At 35.7% G+C, this 16,878-nt stretch overlaps 1 protein-coding gene across 2 annotated transcripts in view; it reads left to right on the top strand.

Annotated features, from left to right (window-relative positions):
- LAMA1 (laminin subunit alpha 1) overlaps positions 1 to 16,878 on the top strand; it is a 145,463-nt gene that overhangs the window by 18,271 nt on the left and 110,314 nt on the right. For both annotated transcript variants that reach the window (XM_015595706.2, XM_025038551.1), the window contains exons 2-3: positions 10,635 to 10,805; positions 11,007 to 11,119. In XM_015595706.2, the coding sequence (XP_015451192.1) occupies positions 10,635 to 10,805; positions 11,007 to 11,119 (284 nt within the window). The remainder of the gene's footprint in view (positions 1 to 10,634; positions 10,806 to 11,006; positions 11,120 to 16,878) is intronic.

Below are 16,878 nucleotides of genomic sequence, written 5' to 3'. Positions count from 1 at the left end.
AGCAATTAAAATCTATGTAATAGAGCGCAGAAGTGGCAGAGGAAAGGGGTAAAAATAACTAAGACCTTGAAGGATTTTTGGAAGTGTTTGAGCTGATAAGAAAATGTTGAATTAATTGATGTCTTTAGATATTTAAAAAATGATATAAACATTGCAAACGTTATAAATGATATAAATAAAATGTAATGAGACTGCGTTTTAATTCAACAGGGCTGGAGATATTCAGCTTAAAGGCTGCAATTGCTTTTTGACTCTCCCTTGAGCTGAGCTCACTCCTGTAAGGGTTTGGAAGGGAGAGGAGGGCACTGTCTTTCCAGGGCAGTGGGAATGATATGAAATGTAAAAATACATGTATGTCGAGGTGCTTTTGTGGTTTGCCTATGTGCAATAATGATTTTGATCTGGTAGAGTTATTTAAATCATCGTCCTTTAATAACAGTTTAAAGTTTGTGGCAACAAAGGAGAAAACCACTTCATGATAAATGAATTATAGTTTTTTTCTCTGCAACTAGACTTGTATGTTGGATTTAAACCTGTAGTATCGTGGAATATAAGTATTAAACAAGCCTCTGTGGGAGGAGTAGGTGGACCCTGATAAAGTGCTATTTTCTGCAGACAGTATTTGTTTCTTGCTTGCTCGTATGCTTATTTATCTTAAAGTGAAAACTTCTGTCTTGTCAAGGACACCTTGATCCCATTGCTGTAGAAATAGAACTCTAGCAAACCCTGCTAAGGCCTTTTCGCTCACCACTCCCTCTGGGTTTTCCAAGATTAAACTTCTTTTTATCTTCCCATGTGAGAAAAAAAAAAAAAAAATCAACTGTGTTAAATGCCAGACTCTCAGGAGTTTGGATTTTCTCCTCACTGTTTGTGTTGGAGTCTTTCTTTCTCTCCCCCTCTCTCCTCCCTCCTCTGCCTCCTGCCCCCTTCCTTGCTGGCTGTGCTGGAAAAGGCCTTGGACTCTCTCGAATATCTTAAAGCTTTTCTTTTACTAACATCCATCAATGATTAAATTAGTTTAGTCCAAAAACCAAGCATTTGCTTTGGTGGGAGGGGGAGAGGATGAGAGGGCAGCCATTTTCTAGTTAGTGCTTCTGTCCTGGACTGAAAGGTCTCCGTGTCTACAGGCCATTCAAGTTACCTTCATTTAAAACCCTCTCAAGTGTCATATTTTTCTTTATTTGAGAAATAAAATAACTAGCTGGTAACATTTGAATAATTCTCACTGGAAATGAAAGTCTTGTTTGTTTTACATTAAACACGCAAGAACTTTCACGTATTTAAACATTAACGTCAGTGTTTTATTATTGAAACATTCTGATATATTTGATATATAAAACAAGTTTATTTTGTAGTGACTAAAATGATTTTTAATTTATAATAAATAAGTAGAAATAGAATTTCTTTAAATGGTGTGCTGTTATGACAAAGTATTTGGCTCAGGTTTCTCACGGGAAAGGAACAGAAGAGTAAGGAACCATTTATTGTTAGGAGTTGTTATCAATTGTTGATCAATCAGAAGTAAAAGTGGGGAGCAGTTTCATTTATGTTTGTGTTTCAAATACACCTATTTCGTAATATACAGATATATTTGTATTATTCTTTGGGAAAAAAGGTTTGAGTTAAGATGAATTTTGCCACAGCTTGTTAATAGCCTCCTGAACATATTTAAGGGGTTGGTGATGCACTACTATAAGTAATCTCCCTTTTTAAAACCTCCTCCTCCTTTACCCATTTCTCCCCTTTCATATATGTCCTCTGTCTTCCACATGCATAGAAAATGTGCCCCTGAAAATATGTTCAAATGCCAAATGCAAGAATTCAGATGATCTCTTAATTCCCTTGGAGGGAGTGGGTGAAGATATCATGAAAGTTTTCAGTGGTTTCCTCAGGCATCTTATCTTCCAGTCCAGGCCTCCTGGATGGCACTAAGGACTCATTTCTGCCAGTGCCCTTGAACTGGAAGCACTGCTTCTTGAGGCACACCTGGTCAGGTCCCTCGGGATCCCACCTGAGCAAGACGTTAACTCTTGGCCCAAGCCCCTCTCACTCACCTTCACAACTACCTGAATTGAAAGGTCAGGTGCCTCCTGGCTGCCTTTGTCCAGAGATGAACTAGGTTCCTGGAAGAAGAGGAAACTAACAGAGTCACCTGTATCTTTTTAGCCAAAGCAACTTCTCTACCAGGGTTCTTGACATTTTGGTGCCAAGGGACCCCTTTGGCAAAAGTCACAGACCTATTCTCAGTGTGTTTTTTAAATGCATAAAAATATATTACAAGAGAAATCCAAGTACATTAAAATGGAGTGCTACCCATGCACGGCTAGCTCTTTCTCATTTTTGAGGTAATTCAAGTGTCACCTCTTCAAAGATTCCTTTCCTTGTGTCAGCTTGCAGAACAATGAAAGAAGATCCTTATTTACAAACATGCATTTAACTTACAGAGATTCAACTACACAGTGTTGCAAAGGCAACTACATAAAGAATAAGAGAAAAAAAAGAGAAAGAGAAAGGAGAGAGTTTAGGAAGCTATACAAGTGCGAGTAGAGCTGTCAGTACTGTTCAGCCTTCTGTGCGGCAAGTCCCTGCCTGGGAATGAGCCTGAGGTGAGCCAAGGGTCTATGTTTCTTCCATGCCTCTCTCACGATGCACATCACTCTAGGCTGAGTGTGTTTCTTCTATTTAAAGGTAGATACTTTTCATACACAGTGGCCCTTAAAGGCAAACCAACTACTTCTTTTAAAATTTAATCAGAGAAACAGAGACTCACATATGTGAAATATAACTGTAAAAGTCTAATTATATTTGAGGAAATTTTTATTAGTGATCTCCACTGATAATATGAAAATAATAATGCAATTATTTATTGATCCCTTAAGATATTATTTTGACCCTTTACCCACATAAGCCATTTAATGCCCATAAAAATCCCTAGGCACTATGCTTCTCATTGCACAAATAAGGAGACTGACAGGTAAAGCCCCTCAGCTGGCAGCTGGTAACCCTGGAATTCAAACCAAGGGCTTTCTGACTTAAAAGCCATGTTCTTACTTCTTACCCAACACTTCCTTTTCTTAGGCAATATTAATTCTAATTAGAGTGGATATAAAACACCCGATTAGAATGGACATTTCTATTTTAAGCCTGGACATATACAGGTTAGATATTAAATATGCCATGTTAAGTAGAACTTACTGTTTTGAAAGAATTCCACAAGATGTATGTGTGCATCTATCTACTTTATCTATCTATCTATCTATCTATCTATCTATCTATCTATCTATCTATCTATCTGTCTATCTATCTATCTATCATCTATCTCACTGGTGTTTAGAAACAAAATTCAACTGAGTGAATTTTAAATATCTCATTGGCTTTATTCAATCATTCATTTCTCAAGCAGCATCCAACCTAGCAGACAGAAAGGAGCTCTGAGGAGCTGTACAAAATGAAAGATTTTATAGGCAGAAGGGAGCAAGAACAAGGAAGTTATATTGGGCAAAAAGGCAGGTTCGTTATTGCAAGGTTACTTGCAGAGGATGGCGGGGGTCTATCTGCAGATTAACTAATGCTGATCAGGCAATTGCTAAGTGACTGATTTAAGATTCCAATTTGGGGAGAGCCAGAAACTATAAGTCTTGGGTTGGTGACATGGGACTTAGGTTGAGCAAACTCCATTTTAGGCCTCTTGTCTTGTTTTTAACACTGGGGAGTAAGCAAGAGTCAAGGAAAACTATTGCCATAAGCATAGATTAGAAGCAAAACCAGCCTTTGAGGGTTCTCTGGCTTAGGATCAAGGTTGTATGAAACATCATTTGTTTCTCTTCCACTCCTCTTCAGGTGGAAGTTCTAAAGAGTGATTCCTGAATTAGCAAAGAGAATAATGCCACTTTATATTTTGATTTGGCTCTTTTAGCCAAGAAGATCAAAGAGTTACCAAATTAACGCTCTTTACCATTCTATGCATTCATTGAAAGGAGAAAAGCTATTTTTAACTTATTTTTGAAGTAGAGAGAAAATGGTGGACAAATTTACCTGATAGTCTACATAGTATATGAGGAAAAAAGGTCTCTTAGAAATATTCACTTAATAGTTGAGGAAACAGAGGCTCTGAGAGGTTGACTTACCCAGACTTAGAGTTAATGGTGGAGCCAGGATGAGAGTCTAGATTTAGGCTCCTGGTTCTGTGCACTTGCTGGTAGTGTGTTTCGTCTATTTAAAGGTAGATACTTTTCATACACAGTGGCCCTTAAAGGCAAACCAACTACTTCTTTTAAAATTTAATCAGAGAAACAGAGACTCACATATGTGAAATATAACTGTAAAAGTCTAATTATATTTGAGGAAATTTTTATTAGTGATCTCCACTGATAATATGAAAATAATAATGCAATTATTTATTGATCCCTTAAGATATTATTTTGACCCTTTACCCACATAAGCCATTTAATGCCCATAAAAATCCCTAGGCACTATGCTTCTCATTGCACAAATAAGGAGACTGACAGGTAAAGCCCCTCAGCTGGCAGCTGGTAACCCTGGAATTCAAACCAAGGGCTTTCTGACTTAAAAGCCATGTTCTTACTTCTTACCCACCACTACCTTTTCTTAGGCAATATTAATTCTAATTAGAGTGGATATAAAACACCCGATTAGAATGGACATTTCTATTTTAAGCCTGGACATATACAGGTTAGATATTAAATATGCCATGTTAAGTAGAACTTACTGTTTTGAAAGAATTCCACAAGATGTATGTGTACATCTATCTACTTTATCTATCTATCTATCTATCTATCTGTCTATCTATCTATCTATCATCTATCTCACTGGTGTTTAGAAACAAAATTCAACTGAGTGAATTTTAAATATCTCATTGGCTTTATTCAATCATTCATTTCTCAAGCAGCATCCAACCTAGCAGACAGAAAGGAGCTCTGAGGAGCTGTACAAAATGAAAGATTTTATAGGCAGAAGGGAGCAAGAACAAGGAAGTTATATTGGGCAAAAAGGCAGGTTCGTTATTGCAAGGTTACTTGCAGAGGATGGCGGGGGTCTATCTGCAGATTAACTAATGCTGATCAGGCAATTGCTAAGTGACTGATTTAAGATTCCATTTTGGGGAGAGCCAGAAACTATAAGTCTTGGGTTGGTGACATGGGACTTAGGTTGAGCAAACTCCATTTTAGGCCTCTTGTCTTGTTTTTAACACTGGGGAGTAAGCAAGAGTCAAGGAAAACTATTGCCATAAGCATAGATTAGAAGCAAAACCAGCCTTTGAGGGTTCTCTGGCTTAGGATCAAGGTTGTATGAAACATCATTTGTTTCTCTTCCACTCCTCTTCAGGTGGAAGTTCTAAAGAGTGATTCCTGAATTAGCAAAGAGAATAATGCCACTTTATATTTTGATTTGGCTCTTTTAGCCAAGAAGATCAAAGAGTTACCAAATTAACGCTCTTTACCATTCTATGCATTCATTGAAAGGAGAAAAGCTATTTTTAACTTATTTTTGAAGTAGAGAGAAAATGGTGGACAAATTTACCTGATAGTCTACATAGTATATGAGGAAAAAAGGTCTCTTAGAAATATTCACTTAATAGTTGAGGAAACAGAGGCTCTGAGAGGTTGACTTACCCAGACTTAGAGTTAATGGTGGAGCCAGGATGAGAGTCTAGATTTAGGCTCCTGGTTCTGTGCACTTGCTGGTAATCCAGGAGTGTAAAGGAACATTCCTTCATTTATTCATTCTTTCATTCAGGCCCCAGAAATAGGGCATTTACATGGGTCAGAAGCTATGAAGAGAAAACAAGGCATGATTCTGCCCTGAAGGAACTCACATATTAATCAAGTTGTTTATATTTTTTGAAGGATAGTGAGGGGAGAATAATGGTGAATGTGTACGGAGAGACTGGTCAGCAAATTAATGATCTCTGTATAACTGTTAAGTATAGTCATAGGGCATGCTGATTTCAGGCAGGACAAAAGAAGAACATTTATATTAGTCCAGAGTTCAGGAAAGATCTGGGCTTAGCTTGAAGGATGAGTAGGTCATAAATGGATATATGAAAAGTGCAAAGGAAGCAAATTGAAATCGATTTGAAGACCAATAAGAATTTTTTTGCCTGAGTACGTGCCCTCATTTCTGCCTGGGTTATGCCTAACTGAATTTCTTATTCTAGATTCTCTCCTCTAATCTATTTTTAAATATTGCTGCTTTTTAAATATTATACTTCTCAGAATCTATGAGTAGCTGTCTCTCCCTCCTGATTATGAGAGCCTTACGGGTAGGAATAGTCCAGCTCATCCATCTTGGTGTCCCAGGGAGGTGCCTGTCTTAGTGCTTTGTACCTAAGAGGTTCTCATTAAAAATTTATTGAACTTAGCCAAACATTCTCACCTGCATTTTATGACTCATGGATATGTTGCTAAATATGAATTTATGCGTCCTCCTAAAATGCATGTAATTAGAATACATAAAATATTAGTAACCTGGAATATTATATTATTAGAATACTTTGATGTTATTATCCTAAAATAGTATTAAATGCTTATAGGATTTCTCACTGAATAATGTCATTAGTAGCTGTTTGAGGTGCTGTTTTTATTGTTCAATCAGGTGACTACCATGTTTCAAAGAGAGTACTGGCAACCAGGGTAGTTTATTTCTAATACCAGCCTTCTCTAATCAACTTATAGATGTTTACATGGTAAATGGGTGAGATTAGAGAAGTGAGAGTTGGGTATATGGAGAGAAAAAAAAAAAAGAATTTCAATGTTTTTTAAAAATCACAAATTTCTCAATTTAGTAACTTAAATTCCTATTTTTCCAAATTTCTCCATGGACTGAACAAGAAGCTTTAACATTTTTTTCAAAACAAAAACTTCTGACCCTGGAAGCCACTTTCGTTATTCAATCATATAAAATATTCATAATCTTTTATTTCATGCTGGAAAAAAATGACTGAAACATATTGCCACAGATCCTTTAACTGAGAGTTGAAAATCATTTTTTTTCCAGAATATCACAATAATTATGGATTAGGCATATAAAATTTTATGAATTCAAAAATGCTTTTTCCAAAATAAGAAAAAACTCATCAGAAAAACTCACACTTCTCTTACATACAAATGCATTAAGGCCTTGAACCATTGGCCCTAGAACATTTGAGAAATATTGATAAAAAAACAGAAACCTCCAAAAATGAATTATTCAACTATCTGGAAGTCTCTTAGCTAAAAACTTTGGTAAATATATATAGTAGCATCTTTGTCAGGTTCGCAGCAATTTTTCACCTAATATTAATATGGGAATTTCCAGCAGTTTCATGTGGTCCTGAAATGCATTTAAGAAGGCCAAGTGTATTCAGACTTTGAAGAAAGGGGATTTTAAAAAAAAACAAAAAAACTGGTGAATGAGAAGGAATTTATTTCATGCTCTACGAAGTTTGGTGTTACAGTCTTTAGCTATTGGTTAAATACAGGAATGGAGAAATGATTCCATTGTGTGTCCTGAATGGGGAGAAAATACAAATTAGTATTACAGTAACACTAACCAAAGTAAATAATGTCTCTCAACAAAAATGTATAGTCTAATTTATTAAATGCACAGCTAAGTAATGGTAAAACTCTGTCACATAAGTGTGCTGCAACAGCCCTCATTCTGCCTTTGATTTTTATGTGTAAAATTAAACTTTTGTTCTTGGTAGGTTCTTGATCCCAGTGCCTTTCTCACTCTTTGATTTCTTATCCTTCCTCCTACTTGAATCTCATGTAGTTTCCCTTTATTGAAATATTTTAGTTGTCTTTGAAATAATTCAGCAACCAGAGGGAATTTTTAAAAAAATTTTTTTTTAAATATGCTTTTTCCAGTATGTATTTCTAACTTCTAGCAGATATGGTCACATGCAACAAAGAATATAATTATTCTACAACTATGAAGTAAGTAAATATAATACGTAAAGAATAATTTTTAGTAAATATTTTTTTTTTCAAATACTAGTTTATCTGAGATTTACTTTTAGTGAAAGATAACCAGGATATATTTATGAAATTGATTATTTAAAGGATTTTATACACAGCCATGCTAATGAAGGAATTTATCTTTCTTTGTACTAAAAGTATGTTTAGGATACCAGCAAGGTAAGGAAATACGAACGTTCTTTAAAATCTATCTAGTGCAAGAACTACATAATGCTGATTACTACAATTGAGATATTATTCACCAAAATTATGTTCACAAAGTTTGAGCTTCTTTTTCTGTGACTCAGAGCATAGACTCCTGAGTAGTGAGAGCGTGGTGCCCTTGTGACTCCCCTTTTCCTTCCACTTCCCACTCCCTCCAATAACTCAGTACCTTGCAGGTCTCCAGGGTGGGAGGGAGCCCTGGGCAGGAAGTGGGGAGTTTTCTTAATGTGGAGCAACTGGAGGGGGAGAATAAAGACAAAGTGGAAACATTTAAGTTAACTGGTAAAGTATTTGTCGATAGAGAAATGCATTGTTAAATCAAGTCCTGTGACCTTGGTTTCTTTTCCTCGCTTGACTAGTCTGTGCGAAGGGAAAGGATAGAGTTGATTGCACTGCAAATCTAAATGCATACATGTAATACAGAGCCAGAAAAACATCATTTTAGCTATTAGGGTAAAACACCACAGTTTAAAACCATATTGTATTTTCAATTATTAGTTCATAAGATACATTCAAACCAGATGAATAGAATATTATGGTCATATAGAATGGAGAAAATTAATATTTACCTCAGTACCAAACAGAATAAATATCAGCTTCTCCTACCACGTAAGTACCACTCCCAAAAATAACATGTCATTTTAGGAAGTAGATAATTTCATAAAATGTTAAATGTCTAACTACTAGTTGTTTAAAAATAGTAATTTGGGCAAGCACATAATTAAATGGAAAGATTCATCTGTTTATAAAGACTTTTTGATTAAAAATAAATCGCTTTAAAGGAACATGGTAAAATGACCAACTTTTGAGTTAAAAATGTAAACGTATACAATATATTAAACGTAGTATATGATGCAAGTCTGTGTTATACTTCAAAATTATAATAATGCTCTTGAATACAAAAATTCAATATTATTTCCTATTGAGAGGCTAGGGGCCTATTGACTTGAATAGGACTATTTCACTAAAATTAACAGAAATAGGGTTATTTCACTAGAAATAAACCACCTATTAGTAGTTCTGTTTTATGTGGAAAGTCTTTGAAAGACTAACAGTAAGTTTTTTAATGTAACAACCACTTTTATTTTATAACTTTAATTATTAAAATATTTATAATAGAAGAGATCGAGCAGTACCTAAAAAATCAAAATCGAAGACATGAATTCCTTCTATGTTATTAAAATTATATTGTGCTTTTTCAAATTTCACTGGAAAAGAAGTATTTTAGATATAATTTTGACTCTCTGTGCTTTATAAAGAAAAGATTATCATCCGTGGTGTTTGAAGATCAAGTTCTAGTAAATTAGAGAAACCCCACTTCGCTAAGATCCCGCCTCAGTGCCCTATCTCATTTCACAATGTCCTTTCGTGTAGAATGCCTCTTCAACACCATGTTCACCGTCCTTTTTAGATCTTCACAGAACCTCACTGCTATTATCTTTTACTGAGATAAAGTCAGAGCTCTAAAGAACTTAATGCAGTTATTTTTCTCACAGTCATCCAAAAATTGTTTTCTGAGTAGTTTGGACCTACTACTTAAAGATGAAAATCACCGGCGACAAAAGGACGGTGGAAAGGCAAAGATTAATACTGAATTGAAGAGAATTTTGAAAACTGGATCTTTGTGTCCTAAAGTATTATTCACCAAAGCAAAGAGGCTGTAAAGAAAGAAGAGAGAGAGAAATATACTAGATACTGATAGGAAAGGCCTTGTAAGTACTAGGAGAGGCAACTGGAGCAAAGCGAGTGGAGAATCTGATTTTCATTGGCAAATACATGCATTAGATCATTTGAAACTTGTCTTAAAACTTGTTTTCCCAACATTTTATTATGAAATATTTTCATCAGAAAAGTGGAAAGAATTGTACAGTGAACACCTATCTTTTTGCCAAGATTCTACAATGACCATTTTATACTATTATGTTTACCACCTGTCTGTCCCTGTACTCATCTCAATCCATCAATCTAGCTTCTTTTCTGATGCATTTCAAAGTGATTCGAAGAACTAAGTACACTTTACTTCTAAACTGTTCAGCATTTACATCAACATTTTTATTGTTTGAGGTCAAATTTACATATAGTGGAATACACCAATCTACACAAATCTTTCACATTCTCTGATTTTTTTTTTCAACTGCAGATGGCTATGCAATCCAAACTTTTATCAAGATATAGAACATAACATTATCCCAGAAAGTTCCCTCATGTGCCTTCACAGTCAATCTCAACAGCCACAGATGTTCAGAGTTTTTTTTTTTCTCATAAATGAGTAGTGTTTGTCCTTTAATTTCATGTGAATGAAACCACCATATAACTATCTTTGTATAAGGCTTCTTTCACTCAGCACATCGACTTATACAATCTCTTCCATTTACCTGCAAAGTGAGATGTAGTAATCCTATACTTTTGATACCAAGTGGCTGAGCCAATTTGGTGAATTTCAACTTTCAGGCCTATTTCCTGCCATTCTCAATCTTGCCAGCAATGCTCACATCAGCACCAATGCAACATGTGGTGAGAAGGGGCCTGAGATGTTCTGCAAACTTGTGGAGCACGTGCCCGGTCGACCCGTGCGGAACGCACAGTGCCGGATCTGTGATGGCACCAGCGCCAACCCCAAAGGCAAGTGTTGCTTCTTCTCTTCAGAACTACCTGTGGGGGTTTATACTCTTTGAAATAATTATGAAGACTTCTGTTAGGAAGCCATGAACTCTGTGTTTATCTTCACTGCTATTCATTTCCATTAGCCTACAGTTTAGAAGTAAAAATAAATAAATAACCCCAAAGCTGAAAGGTATGCATGTTTTTATTTTCTTTTGACAGAACGCCATCCAATATCAAATGCGATAGATGGCACCAATAACTGGTGGCAAAGTCCCAGTATTCAAAACGGAAGGGAATATCACTGGGTCACAATCACTCTGGACTTAAGACAGGTAGGTAAGGCCGAAGCTGTTGAAGAATGTCTGTGAGTGGCTGAGTTGTCGTCTGCTGATAACGTTCGGGGAAGTATGCCTTGTTTCTGAACACATTTACATTCTGTTCTCACTGTTTTTCCACCAGATAAAGTTAAGTGATATAAAGAAGTAGTCCATTTAGTATATTTCTTGTCACATTTATCATTCCCAGATATCTCTGAAAAGATGAGTGTAATTGTTTCCATAGATTTTGACATCCTTATAAACTATGTCAGCAGGGCACACTCATTCGTTCAGGATACTATATTACGGGCTGTGTGGTAGGTATCAGCAGACACACTGCAGGACCAGTGTGGGGACACAAAACCCATGCATTTCCTGCCTTTCAAGCTTATTATCTTGCTATTATCACTGTGTAAAGTTATTGTAGAAAATAAGGCTTAGAAACAAAGGAGGATAGTGTTAAACCTCCTGACCATGCCTCACCCTTGTCATGGTGTCTGTGAGGGCTGTGAGTAAGCTGGAGGTGTCCTGTACTTCCGTGAGCAAGCCTTCAGCATGAGTTGGGAAAGACAAAGTATAATTGGTTCAGGCCACACTTGCAACCTCTTGATTTGCTTCAAGACCATGTCAGAGAATGGAGAGAAATATGGTATGGGCACTGGTTGCCCCAAAATTTCTGGGAAAGGGAAAGAAATCTGCGTGGAAGGGATGAAAAGGGGAGATGGCAGCTATTGTCACAATTTCTGATTTCAGTTCTTAAGAAAAGCCATCACATGATATTCTTATTTATTTTCATTCAACTTCTCTTATTTTAAAACTCATCAATATCATGTGAAATATCAGTTGAAAGAGACAAATAGTTGAAATGTGCACTGTAGGACTGAAATAGGGATTTTTGGAAATTTAATGATGAATCATAATTCTTTGAATACGTAATAGTTTAAAAAATGTTCAATATTTTAATTAGACAAAGCAATCCTGTGTAAATTCATGTGCAAGGAACTTTAGATCTCTAATAATAACAGTAAATAAGGTAGCAACACACAGCTCAAGGGACATTTTTCTAAGTTTAGGTTCATACTATTACATAAGTAAAATAACACTTCTGATGATTTTCAGCCTGAATTAACGTTATATGTTAATATTCTCAAATCCACCTAAAGAAAAATAGAAAAAAGCCCTCTTTTTGCCCTGGCCTTTTGTTTTTTTACTTTCAGTGATTTTGTTTCTTTCATCACCTTTCAATTTATTTTCCTTTTTTAAGGGAAAAAGTATAACCATTTTCATCATTAGGAACATCATATTATTTGAGTTTGGCCAAACTAATAGCTGGGCATTTTACGTATAGACTTCAACGCATTTTAGACTATTCTTTGTCCTGTAGTATTCACGCTTGAGTTCATCCTGAAGGGAAATCTTTTGCTTTAAGTTGGACTGAGTCAGCTTGAGGAATTCCACAGACGCATCAGTTTTAAGTCTTTAAGGCATGTGCAGCTGACCGCTGAACAATTCGGGGACTAGAAGCACCAACCCCCATGCAGTCGAAAATCCTCATATAACTTTTGACTGCCCCCAAAATTTAACTGCTCTCAGCATCAGCAGGGGATTGGTTCCAGGACTCCCATGGATAATACAATCCACAGATGCTCAAGTCTCTTATATAAAATGGTGTAGAACAATGCATACAGTTGACCTCTGAATTTACAGATTCCCAACTATGGACTGAAAACAGTACAGGTATTTATTGAAAAAAAATGTATGTATGTAAGTGGTCCTGCACTGTTCAAACTCATATTATTAAAGGGTCAACTTTACAAATTACCTCTAGGTAATTTCCAGTGTTTTTATATAAGCTTCTAAATTAAAATTATTTAAAATAATTAGTACTAAGAAATTTCTTAACCTTTTACACAATGTAAAATTTCTGCTTCCAGTTTTAAAAAGTTCATAATACTTATATCTCAGCAAATCTTTCTCAGATATATTTATTCATTGAGCTTTTTAACTATGGATATTTTTGAATATGTAGAAAGCATATTACTGTGATATGCATATACTCAATCCCAAGATTCAGGGACTTTTAAACATTTTTGCCACGGTTTTTTCATCTTGCCAAACACATTCCAAGTGAAACGCAGTTATTATGATGTTGTACCAATACCGTATTTTTTGTGTCTTCAAAAAATAAGACATTTGTTTTTAATAGGCACCATGCCATTAGAACCTCTAACAAAATTAACAGTAATTTCATAATAACTATTTCTCCATCTGTATCCAGTTTTCCAATTTATCTACCAATGTCTTTTATGTTTTGTTTGTTTGTTTGTTTCAAACCAGGATCCAATAAGGAACATACGTTGCATTTGATTGTTATGTTTCTTTAATCTCTTCTAATCTGAATTGTCTTCCATTTTTTTTTAATGATATTGTTTTTTTTTTTTAATAGACAAGGACAATTGTCTTGTAGAATATCTCACATTCTGGGTTTGTTGGATTGTTTCATCATGGTTTTGTTAATATCTTCCTTTATGCCCTCTATTTCCTATGAACTAAACTTAGCTCTTAAGACTTGATGAAATTCCAGTTAAATATTGTTGGTCAGAACGATCATCGGTGACCTTGGCTACTTCTGTGGTACCCAGGGTTGCTTATTCCTTTAGTAATAAGGCTTAATTTAAATCCTGTATAGGTATTGACAATCAGATCGCTTCTCTATAAAATTATTTCCCCATTTCTCCCACATCTCACCTTTGTTTCCTAGGTCTCACTGACATGCAGACCTAGAGCACGGCTATACCTTTTGATAGCTTTTGTTCCATCGTCAAAATCTATTAAGCCAGCCATCAGCCAGCTACTAGTTAATTTCTAGATTATATACTCCACAAGGGCAGAATCTGCAGCTATCTTCTTCATCTGCCTTCTCTTCTTCTTTCTCTTTCCTTTCCTTTCCCTGTTAAAGTTTATTAAGGATTGTCTTGCTCACTCTTGCCCAGACATTGGCAGAGTTGAGGCACTGGGTGAATAATCCTAGTGTGAGTCAATGCATTTTTCACATTCCCCTCCTTGTTTTTGTTCACAGCCTAATTAAAAGATGGCAATCAAACAAGCCTTTCAACTGCTTTGTTTCACTCCTGTAAAAATATAAAATTAGAGTATAGATTTCTAGAGTAAAATTATAGACAGACCTTAATATTATCAGGAGTCATAACAACTTCGTGTTGTAGGCGTGTTCATGTAAACTAATAAATATGTCAGTTCCTGAGAGGTTTTATGACCAAATTATTCAGCTTCATTCTGTATTGCAAATGCCGAAGATGTTGATCCCATTCTTGATCATGTAGTTGATCACCCTGTTGAAATGATGGCATTTTTAGCCTCTGTGTCTAAAGTTTGGCTACCTGAAAGATAAACCAAAGAAAAGATAAAAAGTGATTTATCAGAGAGTCCATAAATGTTGTGTGGTTTGCAATAAGATTTAACTACAGAGTGTTTGCTTTAGTAACATTACACGAGGAGTGATTAGATTTATTTCTTTATTTCTTCAAAATAATTCCTGTTATTCATTTCTTACATTGATTCACAATATTTTAGAATAACACTGTTAGATATTTAGCAACATCTCAATTTTAAAAAATCTGGGAATTGAATGAGTTCGGTATTTTTTCTTTTAATAAACATAAAGCTGGTCACTTTAACAAATGTAAAACTAACACACATGTGGGTAGTCTCCAATATTAAACTGTTGCTTACTTGTCAGGTGACTTCGGGCTTGTTTTTTAGCACTACACCACCGAAGTGAGTCAGGTACCACTTGTGACAACTTAAAATTTTGAAGAAATCGTTTTGAGAGAGCATTGCACATTTGATGGATCTTGAATTTTATGATTGTCAACATTTTTTAAGCCCTGAAAATTATATTAAAATGTATTCCTTATGGTAAAGTTTCTCAATAAAAGACCCCAAGACTTTCTAGTTTGAGACACGCTACTTTAAATATGTTCCAGCATTCCCACTTTTAGGTATATCCCCAGAGGACTGGAAAGCAGGAATTCAAATAGATATTTGCACATCCATGTCCATAGCAGTACTATTCACAATAGCCGAAAGGTGGAAGCTACAGTGTCCAACAGTGAATGGACAAACAATATGTGGTCTATACATAGAATGGAATATTCTGCCTTAAGAAGGAAGTGAATTCTGATACACGCAATACCTGGATAAACCTCAAAAATATGCTAAGTTCTGGAGATGGATGGTGGTGACAGTTGCACAACAATGTGAATTACTTAATGCCACTGAATTGTGCACTTAAAATGGCTAAAATGGTCATTTTTTTGTGTTATCTATATTTTCCTGCAATTTTTAAAAGTTAATATACTGTGAAATACATGCCGTTTTCTATCAGCCCATCAGGGTCCAATCAGGAAAACAGAAACCACACCAGTTATTTAAAGGGACATATCTGGTATGAGGAACTGGTTAAACAGTGTTGGAGAAATAGAAAAGGGAGTACCAAGGTAACACAGAGATAGTAAGAGCTGAAGAGTAACTAAGGGAGGAGATGGGATCATTTGTACCTAGAGGGTTGGAGGGAAAGCCCCACCTCTGAGTGGCAGTGAGAAGGCTCATTTGCAGTGTACTTAAAGGCTGAAGACTGCAGTCAACTGTGACAGTCAAGGTGAAGGACACCGACAGGAGCAGCAGATACACACAGAGAAGAGCAATCCTGCCTCCCTATCTCCAGCCTCTTGCCTCCCTCCTCCAGCTTTCTAGCCTCTTGCTAGTGATTCTACTCAAAACCCCACAAAACAGTACAAAAAGGTAGATTTGCAGTTGCTTTGCAACCTACACAAATACTATCTTCTTAGTCGGTGATCACTTGCACCCGTACAATGACGTAAACACAGAGACACAGCCTTAAAATTCTGGAGAAGAATTTTAAGAAATTATAAAGAACTTCATTTCATATATCTACATATAGATATCCTGAATATGCTTATATTAAGTTTCTAGGTAAAGTTTGGAACAAAAATGCAAAACTTAGAATTCTTATGGGAAAATCATGGACTGCCGTCTGATACTTCGACAGACTAGGTAGCTTGGATCTCAGCCGATCCTGTGGCTTTAAGAAGGACAGAGGTGGAGGAAAAGTATTAGCAATTCTATTTATTTATGTATGTATGTATTTATTATTACTCTTTGTGTATGGCGTGGTGGAGATATATAAAGAGTATTTGGGTGATAATGCTTTCCTAATTTACAAAGTAGAATGCCATAGCATTAAGAATGAAGGGTAGCTCCTAGTCAAGCACTGGACAAATTCCTCACACTAAATAAATGTATTTCCTTCTGTCATGTTTGTAATCCACAAATGACTTTGAAGTCCCAAAGATCTTCAGAAATCACAAAGGGAAACTTTAAACAACACCTTGATATAATCTAATTGAAGTTAGCTAATACTAATGATTAGCTAAGAAGTGTATTTAAGCAGATTTTGAGGAAATAAATTTTTAAGTCGATAATTTTTTTCTGGTTCGAAAGTAATATGAGCTCATTGTAGAAAAATTGGAAGGTACGTATAAGTAGAAAGAGGCAGAAAAACTTACAATCCCTTTACTCTGAAACAATCGCTAATAATATCCGCATCTCCATTTAGACTTTTGCGCGCATTCCTATGCATTCGATCATGTTGCAGTGTCATTTATTGCATACTTAATGTGGGCGAGACCCCGTGCCCGGCACTTCATCTGTGTTACATCACTGAATCTCGTACT

The sequence above is a fragment of the Pteropus alecto genome, unplaced genomic scaffold (assembly GCF_000325575.1).
Source record: "Pteropus alecto unplaced genomic scaffold, ASM32557v1 scaffold146, whole genome shotgun sequence".
Lineage (NCBI taxonomy): Eukaryota > Metazoa > Chordata > Mammalia > Chiroptera > Pteropodidae > Pteropus > Pteropus alecto.
The sequence above is the reverse complement of the archived record's forward strand: the minus strand, read 5'-3'. Positions and strand labels throughout refer to the sequence as shown.